The sequence below is a fragment of the Pituophis catenifer genome, unplaced genomic scaffold, assembly GCF_029215685.1.
Source record: "Pituophis catenifer annectens isolate HBS135680 unplaced genomic scaffold, rPitCat1.0.hap2 SCAF_1, whole genome shotgun sequence".
NCBI classification, from domain to species: domain Eukaryota; kingdom Metazoa; phylum Chordata; class Lepidosauria; order Squamata; family Colubridae; genus Pituophis; species Pituophis catenifer.
In genome coordinates, this window is record NW_027256881.1 from 244,996,268 (window position 1) to 245,014,513 (window position 18,246).

General features: G+C 38.5%; 1 protein-coding gene across 3 annotated transcripts in view; it reads left to right on the top strand.

Annotated features, from left to right (window-relative positions):
• Positions 1–16,968, top strand: part of TSPAN4 (tetraspanin 4) — a 437,882-nt gene extending 420,914 nt beyond the window's left edge. For all 3 annotated transcript variants that reach the window (XM_070957398.1, XM_070957396.1, XM_070957397.1), the window contains exons 4-7: positions 5,474–5,575; positions 10,742–10,873; positions 14,201–14,284; positions 16,849–16,968. In XM_070957398.1, the coding sequence (XP_070813499.1) occupies positions 5,474–5,575; positions 10,742–10,873; positions 14,201–14,284; positions 16,849–16,917 (387 nt within the window). In that variant the 3' untranslated portion in view covers positions 16,918–16,968. The remainder of the gene's footprint in view (positions 1–5,473; positions 5,576–10,741; positions 10,874–14,200; positions 14,285–16,848) is intronic.
• Positions 16,969–18,246: the final 1,278 nt, after the last annotated feature.

Below are 18,246 nucleotides of genomic sequence, written 5' to 3' on the forward strand. Positions count from 1 at the left end.
AGAGTCATGGGCACACTATGCAAACAATTTATTCTCTTGAGATTTCTTTCTCTCCAATCTCTCTCCTCTGTAGGCAGGGAAGGAGAAGCAGTTTCTGTAGACAACTTCTCCTTTGCCTAACCTTTCCCCCCATTCTCAGCAGAGGAGAAAGATTAGAGAGAGATTTCAGGAGAATAAGCTGATTGCTCTTCTACACATAGAAAACAATGTGATCATGCCAGCAGCAGAAAAATATTAAGGCAAAGGAGAGATTGCCTGCAGAAATTGTTTGCTTCTCCCCACTGCCCTTTGTAAAACATAGATATTGGATTTCAAGGGAATACTGTAAGCTGTTTATGTAGAGCACTCACAGCTCCCAGCCCCAGGTTGTTGGCACAATAACATTGCTTTCAATGTATAGAAGAGTAAACAGCTTATTTGTGTTGTGACCTAGACTTACTGAGTCATTAAAACACATGAGTAGTCCCCAAAACCTCTTTTATTGCAACAACTGTGAATTACTTTCATTCACAGCTGAGTCCCAATTAGTTGCAAAAAGTCCTTTGGGAGAAGTCCTTCAGGATAATCACCAACCTTTATCTCCCTTGACATGCTGCCAAAGACCTACTTGGCAAAGCCACACTGAGTCCAGAATCAAACAGAGATGCCGACTAGGAACAGAATTAACAATGTTGCTTTCCTGCAAAGGGCCCACATGCCTTTGCTTCTCCTTTATGTCTTATGGGAGGGGCCAATCATCTCCAGGCCTTACTCCCGAGTCATCCCTTTTGTTTTAATTGTTCTTGCCTTCTGGTAGCTCTGCGCATGCGCACACTAGGAACAGGCTCCTCCCATTCCTCTGTCTCTCTGATGTCTGACTCTGGAGGCTCCGGAGTCCGCATATAACTCCCAGATGGCCTTGGCTCTATCTCTGCGTCCGATGCAGAGCCCTCGTCCGAGCCTTCCCCAGACTCCAGGACTGGCCCATGTTCCTCCCCAGCCTCCTCACTGTTCAACTCTGCTGCCAACTCCACAGGCTGCTGGCGAACCACAATGATTTGCTTGCAATTATTCTGTCTGATTTGCAATGGTGAAATTAAAAAAAAAAACACAGGTTAGGCACAGGAGGAAGTGTACTGGATATAATGGTGATTACGTGTCCGAGGGAAGCTGAGAAGTTTGTAAATAGGCTATAATGTTATTTTTTTTCAGCATTGTTTGAACAGTTGCTGAGCAAATGGTCAGTAGGTGTAGACTACCCGAAGTCTAAAAGAATATGGAACCTAAGGCTGAAATTGTCATTATTTCGGTGAACATGACCTCTATTACTACAGAAAACACTTTTGAATGTCTTATAATATATTGTACATCAGTGTTCATGAGAGCCTGGACAAGAATACGCCAGTTCTGCTTATGTAATCTCCAGTGCAGCAAAGAGTGAGGAATAGGTTACAAAGAAAACTCCTTTATTTATTCAATTTCTCTTGGAACCGTGCAGCTCTTTAAGGCAGCTTCACTTCACTGAGATTTCAATGGCAGCATCTTTTTGAAGTGAAGCCAGAGATTGAAATGCTTCCTTGCTCTCCCCTGTAGAGGTGGTGTGAAGAAGCTGCATTTGGCAAAGTGGGATGTTTCTCATGGCTTGGCCTCCCACCACGATTCTTTGCTAGGGCAAAACCACACACTCCAGGAGGCACCTTATCGTGCTGAGGGAAATTGACATGTCTCTGCAAGGGGGATCGGAAGCGATCTGAAGGCCTTTTCCATGTTGCTTCTCAGACAAGTATGTCAGGCAGCAAAAAGTTGAAAACAAGGCTAAAATCAGTTAGCACTAAAGGGCCTGGCAGAAGAGATGTGTTTGTAAATGCAGAGAGAAAGGGAAAGCCGAAAGGGGTTGGGGTTGGGGTAGACATTACATCACTTCAGAATAATTCCTCTCACAGTGGGGATTTGGTCGGGAAATTTTAATGGCCAGATTCCTGACAGGAGAAGAATCCCATACTCAAGGCTCAACATGTTAAAATTACAAATAAAGGGGAACATGTATGGATCAGGGTTGAAATGAGGAGTCTTTGATGCTCTCTGAGCTTGGTCGTTTTCTTGCAGGCGCTTCATTACCCAAACTAGATAACATTATCAGTGTTCAGAAAGCACCAATGGCCCCTCAGGTCAAACTCATTTTGATCCCATCCTTGCTTATTTTCCCTCATCCATCCTAAAGTTCCAAACAACCTTCACCTTACTAGATTCATGCAGTGAATGAATAGCACTGGGGCCTAGAAGGAACAGTATGGGACAACCAAGGCGTCCCATATTCACTAGCACTACTTTCTGAATATAGCTTTATAGAAGGACCAGGACTCCTGCAGGACAATGTTGCTGTGGCTCTTTGTTCTGCCAATGGAGGGCAGAGGAATTATGAGACTTGAGGCAGCATCAATCCATTCATCCTTTTTCTATTAGAAAACGCTCCAAGAGCATAATTTTCATCCTCTCCTGACAAACAAGCTTAAATCTACCCATGAAAGATATATATATTTCAGGTTATCTGCTGATCACCTCTATCTTAGGTAAAGGCCTCTCCAACATTTTCACTTACTGCCACTGATTTTGATTTATGTAAATTGTAATCAATGATTCCCTAACAAACAGAAATGTATGGTAAAGCACTCTATTATGATAAAATGTGAACGTCTGTTAAGATATATCGGAGTTAATAAAATAAAAGTTAATTCCTCTGGACCCCTCAGACAATTTATAAAAGTTGATTTGTTGATATTAGAATTTAACTGCAAAACAAAACAAAAGTTACAGCAACTACATTAAGCAGAACCACATTTCAGCCTTGGTAAGAGAACCCGAAAAGTTTATAGGTAGCTATGATAGAAAGATAGCAGAATTCACTAAAGAAAAACAACACTGACATTTTTGCAGTTTCCTAGAATTTTTTCTTCATCTTTTCTTCATCTTCATCATCACATATTACTTTGCAGAAAAATTATGGGTTAACATTGTAGCCAATTTTTGCTTATCTATACTTGGGGATGGAGGTTTGTTCTCCGAGCTTGTAGGTGGTTTTTGAATGTTTTGTTACTTGTAAGTACGAGTAAGTAACTTGTTCAGCTGTTACCTAGCTGAAAGATATTACCTAGCCTAGTAATGAAACATTCAGAAACCAACCCACAAGCTGGGAGAACAAACCCTCACCTTACACCCGAGCTACAGATATTCACCACAATCGCACATCTATACTTATCCAATGCTTTGGTTCATTATTTCTTTTCTCCCTAATGCATCTTTTTAAAGTTTGTTCTGGGGTCCCACTGCAGTTAGCACAGTAATTCCAAGTGACTGTTTCCAATTCAATATGAAAGTGATGCTGAGTAAAGGCCGTGTTTTCTGTTACTGTTCTAAACTGGCTCTATATAGGTAGTCCTTGTTTAACCAGCGCAATTGGGATCAGCAACTCAGTCACTAAACAAAGTGGTTGCTAAGTGAAAAATGATGCAACCACAGCTTCTAATTTTACTTCAGCTTTCCTTTGCTTTATAGTGTCAGAAAGATACAACTCTAAGCAACAGAGCAAACTCAGAGAGCAGGAAAAAAATTGACTCATGAGAAAGCCTGGTAAAAGGGCACATTTTATAGCCCCACTATACTTATCCATTCCCCACTTATTCTTTGGAATGCTCACCCCAGTGCTGGGATGATTAGCAAGAAGGGAAATAATGTTGGTAATTACTTTCATTAGAGAGGAACTCAGCAAAGTAAGAAGCAGACACACAATAAGGACTATACATCGAAATGAATGCACTGGCGATGGCTGTTTGCCTACTGCACTTGCAGGTGAGAGCACTGAGCCACTTAGGAAGCAAACAAACTCCTTTAGTATGAAATTGATTAGGGGTCTTGTCAATTTCAGGCAACAGCTGAGAGCCTACTGAGTCTTCTAATCAGCCAATTAAGGTCACAACTGAGTTTGTTATCTTGCGGTTAGCACTTTTTAGGGACACCACCGCACTGCTGAGAAAAGCAGCTCAGGAAGATGGCCTGTTTAGGCAATCTCTCTACTCTGCAAAGGGTTTGGGGGTGAGGTAGGGGAGAAAAAAACTGGTCAGACACAGAATGACATGTATTAACTGTCTGTAATGGCGAGCATGGGACAGAGAGATAGATGCTGTGAAGATTTGTAAATGCAAGCACTGATTGCGATGTGACTGTTTTATCACTGTTGTAACTTCAGTCGCTATCCAAGGCAATTGTTAAACAAGTGCCTTCATAAATAAATTTGCCCTGTAGTAATATAATAGGAAGACAGCATCTCATCATACTGAAAAAATATTATCACCATTCATAGCCCCTCTTTTCAGTTCTTCAAGACTAGGGCTTTTTACAGGTTCTAAATATTTACTGTATGAAAAATGAGCACTGATTTTCAGTTGTTCCATTAAAATAAATAAAATAAAATAAAATAAATAAATCATAATTCATCACAAACTGCTTTTCTCTGAAAAAATATTTCTAAAACTGGAAATAAACTGGAAAGAATAATAAATTCAATTCTACTGTATGGTTAAATCTTTCATTATATCAAGCTATTCTATACACCCTTTTTTGAAGTTTTTTTCTCCTTATAATAATGTGGAATTATTAAAAAAAAACAATAGAAGAAAGCAATTTTACCACAAAAGCAGTAATAAGATTCTAACAATGTTTAGATCTATTTAAAATTGATTTTTGAATAGATTTTTAGCCAAAGAAATACCTAGATAAAGGCAACTACAGATAGTAATAAAAAAGCAAATACTATCTCATTAAATTTCCAGTAAACACTAAATAATGATGTCTATATAGAAAAAAACAAACTAATTTTTGATGGACAAACTAACTGGAAGTTTTTATAATAGCTATGGTGGGTAATATTATTTTCAGTCACCATTTTTAATATTGGAAAATTGAATAGGGAAGTTGGGAAAATATATTGTTCAGATACCTGTTCTTCTTTATACAGGCAGTCGTTGAATTATGACCACAATTGAGCCCAAACTATCAATTGCTAAGCAAGGCAGTTGTTAAGTGAGTTTTGCCCCATTTTATGACCTTTCTGTCACAGTTGTTAAGCGAATCACTGTAGTTATTAAGTGAATAATGTAGTTGTTAAGCAAATCTGGCTTCCCACATTGACTTTGCTTGATCACATGACCCCAGGACAGTGCAATTATCATAAATTCATGCCAGGCACCTGAATTTTGATCACTGCAATGGTCATAAGCATGAAAACTGGTCATAAGTTACTTTTTTCAGTAGTGTTATAACTTTGAACGTTCTCTAAATGAATGGCTGTAAGTCAAGGAAGGACTAACCTGCATGTTGTATTTTTAATGTGCCTCACTTGCAGTTCAACTGTTGTCATGGCTCTTCAGCCCAAAAGTGCCATTTCACAGAGTTCATCATCTTGGATGCATATATATCACTGTATTTGCTTTATTTTCAGATCGATAAGTATGCTCAGCGGGACCTGAAGAAAGGGCTTCATTTGTACGGAACTGATGGAAATATTGGTTTAACTAATGCATGGAGCATCATACAAACAGATGTAAGCTTGTATTTCTTCATTGTTCTTTCCCATAACACCTGCAGGTGCTAACATCTACACACCCACCTGCCTGGCTTTGAATTTCCAATGGAAATATTGGAAATTTAATTTGGATTTCTATAAGCATTTGCCTTAAAAAAAAAAAAAAAAAAAAGCAAATACTACTGCACTGTACCTGACTTGGAATCAAAGCCCTGATGTTTAATGAATCTTTCCGTGGCCTACTTTGGAATCTACAGATAAGGGTTTAATTTGAGGCTTTGGTGCTCATCGGCATGCAGAGAAGCACACATGCAGACAGACAAAATGCAAAGGAAATCCCACAAGTAATTATAGAGCACAGGAGATACCACATTTCAATCATCATGCTACAATATTAGCGATACTAGAGAAAATGAGATAAAGAAGTTCACAAGCACTTTTCTTCAATCCTCTTTGTTTCCTCTTTTGCATCCTATTGAATGAGTCAGCAGTCAAGAGAAGGACCATAGTTGTTCTAGCTATACATTTGAGAATACAAGAACATGAGATCAGGGTTGTGCCTTTTTAATCAGCTTTCCATCTTACACAAAGAACACCAGATACACTTAGATAGCCCACAAATAAGAAATATTTGCATATGGCGTGTACGTCTATGTGTCTGTGTGTATATGTGTATATATATATATATGTGTGTGTGTGGAAATAGTAACAAAAATTACATATATATGTATGTAATTTTTAATTCCTAACAATTGAAACAATGTAGTAATAACAATATGAACTCAGAGAAACATTATATATGTGTGCATGTAATTTTTTGTTAATGCTCATACTGTTATTACTATATTGTTTCAATTCACAAATGAAAATTTGTGCATACAAATGAATCCCAAAGATTTCATTGATTAGCCAACTCTGGAAGTCAGAAGAATGAACTTTCACCGTTTGAGAGTTTGATATATATATTAGATGTTGAGATCATTTTAGTCTCACAGTTAACTTTGCCCTTATCCAGAATTGCCATACCATTTGTTTCCACTGGAATATTTTTTACAATAAAGTTGATAATGGCTTGATAAGGTGGCAGCAATTTTATAGGTACTAATATGCTTGGGGGATGCTGCAAACTTGATTGGACTATAGGATCTAAAATTATGTTTTTTTCTAGAGATACAGAATTCTTACTAAGGGTTGTAAAACTCTTGAAACACTCTCCTGCACAGTTTTCAGTAAACAAAATAAAACTTGAGTTGATTATACAACAGCATCTCTTTGGTTGTTCTCTTAAAAGCGGTGAACTGTCCATTTTAATTTTAAATTTAGTCATCTATATGTACATGAGACATCTCAATTTCTTTCTGTTGATAAAAAAATTAAATAGTCCTGTTATTGCCGCTATATTTCAGGTCACCTGAATTAGACTGAATTCTCCGCTGGTATTTAAAATTGCTCAAGTTTTCATACAGTTCATCACTGTGTTTAATACTGCTTTTGTGTAATCTGCATAATGGGTAAAGTTAATCACAATCCCAATAATTTGTTCTCTTTCCAGTTGAAGAAGCTACATTGTCTATTCAAATGACTCTCACATTTGTATGGATGTACATTCTCAATTCCAAATTGCTGTGACATGTTACTTTGCACAAATAGAAGAAGGCATTCATTTTATGAATACCAAAATAGAAAAAAAAAATATGAGGGCACAGAAGATTACTGACCTGCTCACCAGGACTCAGGGGAAAATAGAAATAGAATTTCAAATATATTATCATAAGATGAATACTTTAATTTGTTGACAGAATTAGATTATTCAACAACACAATTAGATTTCAGTTTTGAAATATTGGTTCTACTGAATCTCCTTTTGTAAATGCAGAAAGTTTTCTCCAACAATGAGATAGAAAACTTCATCCCAATGAGCAGATAAAATCTAAGTTTCCCAACTCACAGTTTCTCTGTATGTTGTTTTTTTTAAAACATTCGTCTGAAAAATAATTAATTAGGAACTAAACGTAACTGATCCCAATATGTGGTGTTCTGTATTTCTTCCTCTTTTTTTTGTATGACTAATATATTGCATACAATTTGTGTATATTGGAATGTAAATTAGTACACACTTTTTCTGTTCCCAATATTTTTATTTGAATAAACAAAAAAAACGAAACTACAAAAGTTAATTTACAGAGTCCCACTGTACTGTCAATTTTCTCCCATGCCCTGCTCAGTTAAAATTTTGAACCGGAGAAGAATTGCAGATACCTCATGAATGATACTTGCCTATTTTCAGACTAGGGTTATGAACCGCAAATATTAATGCTCAGAATTCATTCTTTGGGAGACTTGACTTCAGCGGTTAATAAATAACATAACTGCCTTGCCATCTCTACAGAGAAAAGAATCAAATTTCCCATCTATTTCGAAGTGGAGGCAGGATCAAAGATCTGCTATTATTCTCAGTTATCCCCCTTAGTCATTTCTGCCATGGGAAACTTGCTTCAGGCAATATTTGACAATAAAAGAATGTGGAGCCTTTGATTGTAGTCGCTTCAGAAAGGTTGGAGGGCATAGTTTTGTACATTAAGAAATCTACTTGCATTTGGACAACAGGCAAGGAACGCTAAAAGCGTGAAACAAAAATAACACAGGAACTTCACAGTTTCCACATTTTTCCCAGCCTTCCTTAAAGGCAAAAGCAAATTGGACAATTTGGAATAATTCAGAATGTTAATTTGCCAGATCCATGTAGATTCATGTGCAAGTAGGCAATTAAAATAATCATTTTAATAATTTGAGAGTTGCAGAACTGGAGAGTTATCCCACAACCCAATAATACAATAATTGTTAGCTTGCCAGAGTCATGTGTCTAAGATGAGCAGCCATATAAACATATTAAATAAACAAATAAACCCACATTCAGTGGAGGCTGCTGCTCATTAATTAAATGCTATTTGGTTGGCGTAATTATGAACTCGCCTGCCCAGTTGTACAGTGCAACTATCTTTTTTTCAGCTTTGCAGAGTAGATCTCACAAAGGGATCCTGAACTCCTAGAACAATCTACAGATTGCTCTCTCTTGAAAACTAAGGTTCACATCCAGATGCTGAATTGCTACAATAGAAGAGATATAAATCAATATTTAACACTCTGCTATTTGGAAAATGTGGCTGCCTCAGTTCCCAGATCATGACTTCATTAGTAAATGTCAAAGACAATTTCAAAACAGAGCATATATGAATTTGAAACTACTCATCTTTACATGTCATCTAATAAAATTGTCATCGCTGTAACCCGAACACTTTTTTGGATGGTAATAACATACTTGGAAAATAATACAAGTGCACTCTGTATTGCTGATAATATCATATCTTCTGTCAAAAAAATTTCTCAGTTGAGTTTTTCTTTTCTTTTTTTAAGTCCCATGAAGAAGGAACAGTGGAAATGTTTTTCTTGGCTCCCCCCCCCATTGATGTAATTCTAGTTCTTTTTACTTTTATTGTAAAATATATGGAATTTGATAAAAGTGTTTTCTTTAGTTTCCACACAATTGAAGATTAGTTCTTTTGCTGTTCTATTGTCCAAAGATAAGACAAGACATCTCCTTCATTCAGCGACTTTCCAAGCCATGTTGAATGTTAGGAGCAGTGGTTCTCAATCTATTCTTCACTATGAACCTCCTTTAAATACCTTTTGTGGCCATGGTTCATGACCACGAACACTTAACTCCATATTTAAATCATAACATTTCTTCAAGCCTTCGCGCACACACCCCATGACATTGCCGCCCCCCCCCCCCAGGTTCCACAGACCACAGGTTGAGAACCATTGGTTAGGAGCATTTCAGAATGAATAGGCATATCGTAATTAGGTAAAGTCTTTTTTTTTTTTTACTCTTTTTCTCTCCCCTACATATTGTACCCTAATGGAATGTCTTAAAGAGTATAGGATTATCTGGAAGCAAACTAATCTTCCTCTTATGCAATAGTTACCCCTTAGATGTTCTGTTCTGATATTACAATGGATGTAAAGAGACATAGGGGTCTCTGATGCTCCTGGGCTCTCTGCTCTGATATAACAAGGAAACTGAGTCACTAAATCAATAGCAATAGCACTTAGACTTATATACCGCTTCATAGTGCTTTACGGCCCTCTCTAAGCGGTTTACAGAGTCAGCATATTGTCCCTAACAATCTGGGTCCTTATTTTACTGATCTTGGAAGGGTGGAAGGCTGAGTCAACCTTGAAGCTGATGACATGTGAACTGCCAAACTGCTGGCAGCCAGTGATCAGCAGAAGTAGCCTGCAGTACTGCACTCTAACCACTGTGCCACTGCGGTTCATAATACAGGTGGTCCTCAGTTCATGACCTTTGGTTCAGCAGCTGTTTGAAGTTACGATGGTACTGAATGCTTACAACCACTCCTTGTACTTATGACTGTTACAACATCTCCACAATTATGAGATCAAAATTCAAGAGCGTGGCCTGCTTTCAATTATGACTGCAGGTTACACTTAAATTCCTACTTGCTTGTATCCTCTCCATTTCTCCTTTGGCTTTCCTGCACTCTACCCTTGCTGCCCTGACCTTTGCCCTGCAGCCCCACAGCCCTGCACTCTGCCATCTCACCGCTCTTCACTGCCCCCAGCTGACTTTTACCATCTGCTTCCCAGTGCTGACAAGGTTTGCCCAGCCTGGCCATTCATGAGGTCCTTCCAAAGCCTTGCAAGGCCAAGATAGAGGAGGGAGATAGGAGACTTGGAGGAGTTGAAATGGAGGTGAATGCAAAAGGAAAAGTGTGAGATCCTTGACTAACAACAGTGTTGTTCTGCCCTATTGACCACACCCGAGACTGCTGGAACTGCCATCACTAAGCAGTGTAGTCATGTGATGTTTCACCCAATGACCACTTCACTTAGTGATAGAAATTCAAGTCCCAGTTAGGGTCATTAAAGGAGGACTCTTTGTAATAGATTTGGGAGACTCTTAACTTTATCAGATAAATGAGCTAAATCTGGAGAAATTTACATGTTTTTATTCAGAAATGAATGAACTTGAACAAAAGGTATAGTACTTCCTCTTTCCAGATGTGTAGTCCAGAGGCGTTCTGGCATGCTGGGCTCACTGAATCTGATCCTTAAATAGGCCTCTTGATTAAGGTGTCTTGTAATTCTTTTATTCCCCTCCAGTTCAGATGCTGTGGTGTTTCCAACTACACTGACTGGTTTGAAGTGTACAATACCACACGGGTGCCAGATTCATGCTGCTTGGAATTTAGTGAAAACTGTGGACTTCATTCCCCAGGGACCTGGTGGAAAGCTGTGAGTATTAAATGTAAATCATGACTCAACTAAGAAGACTAGAATTTCTAGAATCTCCCAGTGAAAGAAAAATGTCATTACTTTGCCTATTTGCTACATGCTGTTGTGCCCATCTTTAAGGGTGACTAAACATCTATCAGAAAGGCTATTCTGACTCATTCATCCTAATTTGGCATACTTCTCAGACAACCAACCAAGAGGAGGAGAGTCTTAATAAATAGTTCACCTTTAAGTGTCAGTAGAAGTAAAAACACAGAACTCAAGAACGTGAGTCAAGGCAACTTCTAGTAATCTGAATGCTTGTGAAAGGCGCATAGAGGGATGCACTTCCAAAGCAGGCAGGTAAAGGTAAAATGGGGAGGGCAATTTTTATTAAGTCAAACGTAAACAGACAAATACACTTGAAAACATACCTAGTCCTATACAAATGTGCATGTAAATGTAAGACAGAGAAAGCAAGAATATCACGAGGAGCAAAAGGAATCAAGTAGGGAATAAAAACACAGCAAGGAGCAAAAAATGATATTGAGGATGGTGCAGGAGTCAAAGGGAGAGAGAGAGGCAAACAGATTGGAAACGAAAGAGGGAGAGGAAATTTGAGGAGTGTGTATATGAAATGAAGTGGTGGTTCACCTGGAGGGGAGCACAGGGGTATGTCTATGGAAATTCTCAGTCATCCAGGTTGTGGTTGTCCCAAAAGTGCTTTTGTCAAAAGGCAACTGGACTTGGTTTTTTCCTTGAAGACATTTCACTTCTCATCCAAGAAGCTTCTTCAGCTCTGAGCTGAAGAACAGCTGAAGAAGCTCCTTGGATGAGAAGCGAAAAAGGGGGGGGGGTGAAGTCCAGTTGCCTTTTGAAAAAAAAAATCACTTTTGGGAGTGCAGGGATAGCATATAAAATCTTTATTTTGCTCTTGTGGGTCTTTTTTTCTACTTTGTTTTTCCCTACGTGGCTTCTTTCACTGCATGCATGCTTGCAGACTACGGTCTATGGAGATTCTCAGTCATCCAGGTCATGGTTGTCTCAAAGGTGCTTTTTCAAAAAGAAAAATAAAGTCCAGTTGCCTTTTGAAAAGGCATCTTTGGGACATGCAGATGATTATTTTTCAATTGCTGAAAATATAGATTTCTGCTTTAGCAGGAGGTTGGACTTGAGCACCTATATGACCCCTCCTAACCCCAGGATTTTTTTGAAACTGCCCCTTTTCCTCAGCTCAGTGCCAAGTTGATGTATCAACAGCAAGGTTATTTTGAAGTATCTTTGATGGGAATGATAAAGGTAAAATGAGAATGCCTGTCTAAATCTTCTATGATCACTGAAAATAAGTTGAATTGCTATGACAACTAGCATCCATCTTAAATGGTGGTGGCTAATATACTGCATAAGAGTAACCTAATAGTAAACTCCTTGCAGTTGTTTCTTTCAAAACAATATTTGCTGAATATTGATCATTGTAAAAATCAAAATACTCTTCTTATATGGACTAGAATGTTGAGTAGCTACTCTCTAAACAATCAATTTTTATTTAGTAATTCACAAGCAAATAAAAGAAGAAAATCTTAATTATTTAGGATAAAAAAGAATGACCTGTAGGGGCCCAACTGAACTCCAAAATGGAGCTGGACTCAGATCTTGGCCACAAAGACTTTAATTGCTGCAGGTATATGCTAAGCTCCTTAGAAGAAGTAGAAAGATGATAAAACCAGTGATGGTTTTTTTTGTGTGTTTAGGGTAAAATAACCGGCAGGAGATATTCAATGGCCCTACATAGCAGGGAAAACAATCCCCAGATATTTAAAAATCTTGATTCGTTCTATAGTTTATTTAGCCACCAGCCATGTGATTCCATAAATAAAAAGGCTGATTTCACTGGAACCAAAGGTTCTGCAAAGGAAGGAATAGCTGTTTTTTTCTGATTATGCTTTTCCTTTTCAGATCCAACAACCTTCAAGTATTGTTTTGGGATAGAGGTTCCTTCCTACTAGTGCATGGGAGTCAAACTCGCTGTATCATGTTGCCATCACGTGATATTTCATGATGTTTTTCCCATTCGCGGAGCAGGGGTGTGCGTGACGCATTCGGCCCGCGGGCCGCCAGTTTGACACCCCTGTAGTGGGTCTGTGTCTGTGTCTAAAAGTTCCAGAGAACTGCAGCATTGAGAGAGAATCCCATTCTGTGAACCTTAGGATCAAACTTTAGCTTCTTGCAGAATGTGCCCAAGATGAGACCAGGAAACAAGAAAACAAGACTTTACAGTATAAGACAGCACTGCCTGGTTTTGTGTTGCCAGTTCAGGAAATTGCATACACAATATCCAGTCTGCAGTGGTGGCTGAGATCAACCGGCCTGTTGTCACAGCAGACACTGATAATCTCTGGGAAAGTCAGGAGTTATAGCAGGTATTGTAGGGATCAATGGCGAACTACTTCTGAAAAAGCTTGCCAAGAAAACTGCAGGACTTGTCCAGGCAGCCTCTGAGTATCGGACGTTATTGAATGGAAGAAAAAAATGTTTTAAAAAAAAAATTCCTGACTGAATTATCAGTATATAGAGGTTTTCTACAGGGGGAAAAAGCAGTATCTTTCCCAAGGAACATTCCTGCATTCAGAAACTACTCTGGAATCCACCCAGGTGTACAAGAAGTTACCAGAGTGGATAGAGTATTGGGCTCGCAGACTCAAATTCAACCAAACCCTTCATGAGCATACTCAAAAAGTTATGCTGAAAAATAAGTCCAAGGTGATATGTATCAAAACTAAAAGTAAATCCTACTCTTGATTCAATTGTTATTTTAAAACCTCTTGTCTTTATGAGCCGGGCTCGTAAATCCTCCTAGGAAATTATCAATGCTAAAATATGACATACTGACACTGGGACTAACATGTTAGAACAAACGTAATGTCATCTGGTTACTTTGTGGTTCCTAGAAAGCAAGATGAAGTATTTGGGTAATGATTTGTTTAAGCAATAATTGGTCTATAATTGCCTTCTCACATTCTTGCCCAGCATTTCTGTTTAAAGCACTGAGATTTACTATCCGATTTAGAAACACAGCAGTCTGATTTGCGGGGCATACATGAGAAGCAGACATTGTTCCTTTTTTTTTGTTCATGAATTTTGCACAGAGTATCCACTTGATCTTCAGTTGTACAGTTTTTCTAGGCCTTTAAAGACATATTTCATTGCAAGAAAGTCCCCAGAGACACTTTTCATCTCCACCGGAAAGCTTAAATTGACACTGCTGATTACCAAGTTTGATATGAGTTGTAGGTTCTCCTTAGGTCGTTGGCTTCCTTATAGCATAATGTTGTGTTTTTTCCCCTTTAGCCTTGCTACGAAACAGTGAAATTATGGCTTCAGGAGAACCTGTTAGCAGTTGGGATTTTTGGATTGTGCACAGCATTGGTTCAGGTATTTCCTGTGTGCTTTCTGTTTATTTTACCACCCGTGAAGGATTTAAATGCATCTCAGTTTATTTTTCAGAAATATAATCTGGTATTAGTAGCAAAATCCTATAAATCTTTCTCAAAAGGAAACTCAGTTGAATATATTCATTGATAAATTGATCTGGAATTGTAGCCTGCCAATCAGAACTGCAAGAAGATTGATCTAAAGAAAAAGTTGTCTTCTTTATGTTAAATACTGTTTTGTTTTCTTGTTTGCTTATGTGCAAACGTGCAAACATCAACAAGTCCTGAGTGTTTAATGATCCTTCCTTGGTTTAATTAGAGTATCTGATGATATAAAATACCAATGGTTTCTACATAAAGTTGGTTAAGCTTAAGTTAATGGGGAATAGTAATTGACTTATTGTGCCTTAGCCTAAACTGCAAGAGATCCCTCATAATGAATTTTTATTTGAAAGCAGGGCTGCTCAGTAATTAGCATATTTTTACTTGATCACTTCACTGCCTCTTACACTTTAAATCTTTTCCTCCAATCCTCAGAAAGTTGTTCTGAGATCCTAAGAACAGTATAAAGCTGCTTAAAATTAACAAACAAGAACTGTGATTAAAACCGCTTATATTGTACCGCATTTGAGCCAAAACAGGCAAATATGTTGTTAACTTACAGCCCCAACGATTTAAACATGTCATCACCATTTAGAATTAATCCTGTAGGGTTGTAGGATTTCCCCCCCTCTCCAAATTAATGTCACAATTTAATACAGAATTAAGGAGGCTAATCCTGTTGAAATCAGTGGATTTAACTATGCCCAACTCTCCAGAATTAGAGTAGATAAAATACATTTCTACTTTGTAATCCTCTGTTATTTTTATACCTGATTATTTGTCATGGTTTTCCCAGAAAATAGTAGAAAATGAAAATTAGATACGGTGCTAGCCATTCTCTATTAGAGTTCTATAACATGCTTCAGAAAATTTCAGTTCAGAAGGTACTATACGTCAGCCTTTTGGTAGCATACAGTCTTGTGCAGATTATTTGTAGTACTCACACAAGAACAAGCCTATAAACCAGGGGTATCAAACTCAAGGCCCGGGGGCTGGGTCCAGCCTGTGAGGTGCTTAGTTCTGGCCTGCAGGGCTGCCCTGGAAATAGCAAAGGATCAGCCCATGGTGCCTGTGCCAGCGAAAACAGAGCCCAGTTGGGAGCTCCGTTTTCTCTGGCAGAGGTTGCAAGAGGCCGTCGAAGCTGAAAACGGAGCTCCCATGCTCCATTTTTGCTGGCAGAGGGTTGCAGGAGGCTGTTGCAGCCAGAAACTGAGCTCAGAAGCCTGTTTTCACTGTCAGAGTGCTTGGGCCACCACAGGTGCCCCGATATGAGTGATGTGGTGCTGGCCATGCCCACCTTGGCCCCACCCCAAGGTCAAACATAACCCTGATGTGGTCCTCGATGAAATTGAGTTTGATACCCCTGCTATAAACCATAATGGACACACCCAAGCATAACTTTGCACAGAGCAGAGTAAAGAGGAGGACAGGCCATGCAGCACAAGCCCTTACTTCTTCTGTACATGGGCAAAAGACTGGGGAGAAAGTTTGGCAGAATATGGAGGGTTCAGATGTCCTTTGGCAATGCCTACAGATGGAATCAACACTTCGCCTAAACGTTGCTCCCAAAATATTGTTTTCCCTGGTCAGAAAATCCACGAGGAAGCAGAATGCCCAAGCAAAATAATGCCATAGATAGCCAAGCTGCATAAAAATAGATGGCGACTAATCAAGGAGAGAACCATCCTAAAATTAAGGAATAATTTCCTGACAGAACAAATTTCTATGGAGATTCTCAATCATCCAGGTCATGGTTGTCCCAAAGTTGCTTTTTCAAAAGACAACTAGACTTACTTTGTTTTTCCTGAAGATGTTTCACTTCTCATACAAGAAACTTCATTCAGTCATAACTAAAGAAGCTTGTTGGATGACAAGTGAAATGTCTTCAAGGAAAAACAAAAAAAAAGCCCAGTTAGAAAAGGTGCTTTAGAAAAAGCACCTTTGGGATGACAGAACAATTAATCAGTGGAACATCTTGTTTCTTAAATTGTAACACTGGAAGTTTTTAAGAAGAAATTGGACAACCATTTCGTCTGAAATGGTATAGGGTTTTTTGCCCAACCAGGGGTTTGGACAAGAAGACCTCCAAGGTTCCTTCCATCTCTGTTATTCTGTTAGAAAGGAGAGGGGCTCTTGCCCCTCTCCCAAATTATCTAACCTAAAGTTTTCATCAATATTGAATAAAGCTATGATTGAGTTATAATCCAGGTTTCTTTCCTCCAATTTCTTTTTGATTGTGAAGAAATCTCATAGCTCTCCTTTGGCTTTCCATTAGATTAGCCCGAAATTGAGCATGCCCTGTTGATTATGCAGAACTGTTTTATGTTAGAATTGGTATACCCTGGGTGGCATGGAAAATTCATTACTCCTTCTGGATCTGTAGTGTGCAACTGTGCTTATCATTAAAGAATAGAGATAAAGTTGCATGCTGTTTAATCCTGACAATGATTTTTATATCTGCAGATTCTTGGACTGACATTTGCAATGACCATGTATTGTCAGGTTGTCAAGGCAGACACCTACTGTGCATAAAAATCATCTTCAGGGTCCATCAGCCACCTCTCCACAAGACAAAAGAGAGGACCCTCCATCCTGTTGTCATATTTTTTCTATGTAAAATAAACTGTATAATCCTCTATGGAAAAATTGTGGATCACCCTAGTTTTGTCACACCACTCAAACGGTATCATCGTGGACCTCAGACTTGCTCTGACAAAAATAAATTCTTCTCTCTAAAATGGCAAGAAAACAAAGAAAGGAGCGGCTCTCTGTTGCACAGACTGTGGTTTAGTTCGAGGCGGAGTTTAATCTCTGCAGGCTGTTGACAAATAGAAATGTTCCCATCTAGCCCTATTTCATCAGTTCTCAAAGTACAGGGAGCCCTTTCTCATGATGATAGAGAGGATGTGGAGCAGCCATTTCTTAGCATTTGGTTTTAGCCAGCCTAGCACCTCGGCCCAGGGGCATGCTTTGGACTCTCAAAATTGTGTCATGGAATGAGAGGTCTTTGGGGAAAGCGTGAAGAAAGGGTTTCAGATGTCGAATCAGATCTGGCTTGTAAACAGAACTGGAATTCTTACTCTTAAATCAGTGTGTAATGATGTTCAAGTACTAATGTCTGAATACAATCATATAGATACACACCGACAATTCTAGCAGCTGCCTACAAAGCACATCAGTCTTCTTTTCCTTTGTATTCCACGGGACCATGGAGTCAAATGGAAAGATCTCCTAGGGAAGAAACTTGGGCCACTGAAAAACAAGCAATTGCATCAAACAGATTTATTCTTCAGCGGATATGTAATCACCTTTCTGTCATTATCCTCTGGATTTTCTTTTAAGTGTCATTCCATTTTTGGTGTTCCAATATATCCCTTATTTTCTGTTGTCTCTTTGCCTTTTCCTTAATTTGCTATATCATATTTTTACCTTTAAATAGGGTAGATTCATTAGGGGGGAAAAACCCATACTGTAAACATGCTTTGTAGCTGCTTTTTAAAGAAACAAATTATTCCAAGAAGGAATTGAGAGGTTTGAATTGAAGAAATTCCCCACTAACCAAAAAGGTTTTAAACAGACATTCATTTCCCTTTTTTCTTTTCTCTGCATTAATATACATAGAAGAATATGCAGGTAAAGATTTTCAAGCACATTCCCATCACTGTTTACAACCATAGGCTAGTGGAAGGCTAGCATAGATTATCTGCTCTCCGTCTCAACAATGAAGATTTAGATCAAAATGCTTGATGGATCAGCTGTATCTGTCTTGCTTTAATAAATCATATATCAATAAAATGAGTGGATTATCATTGTAGGTGAGCACTAATATATGTGTTAATACCTGCATGCTGAAAGAAGATT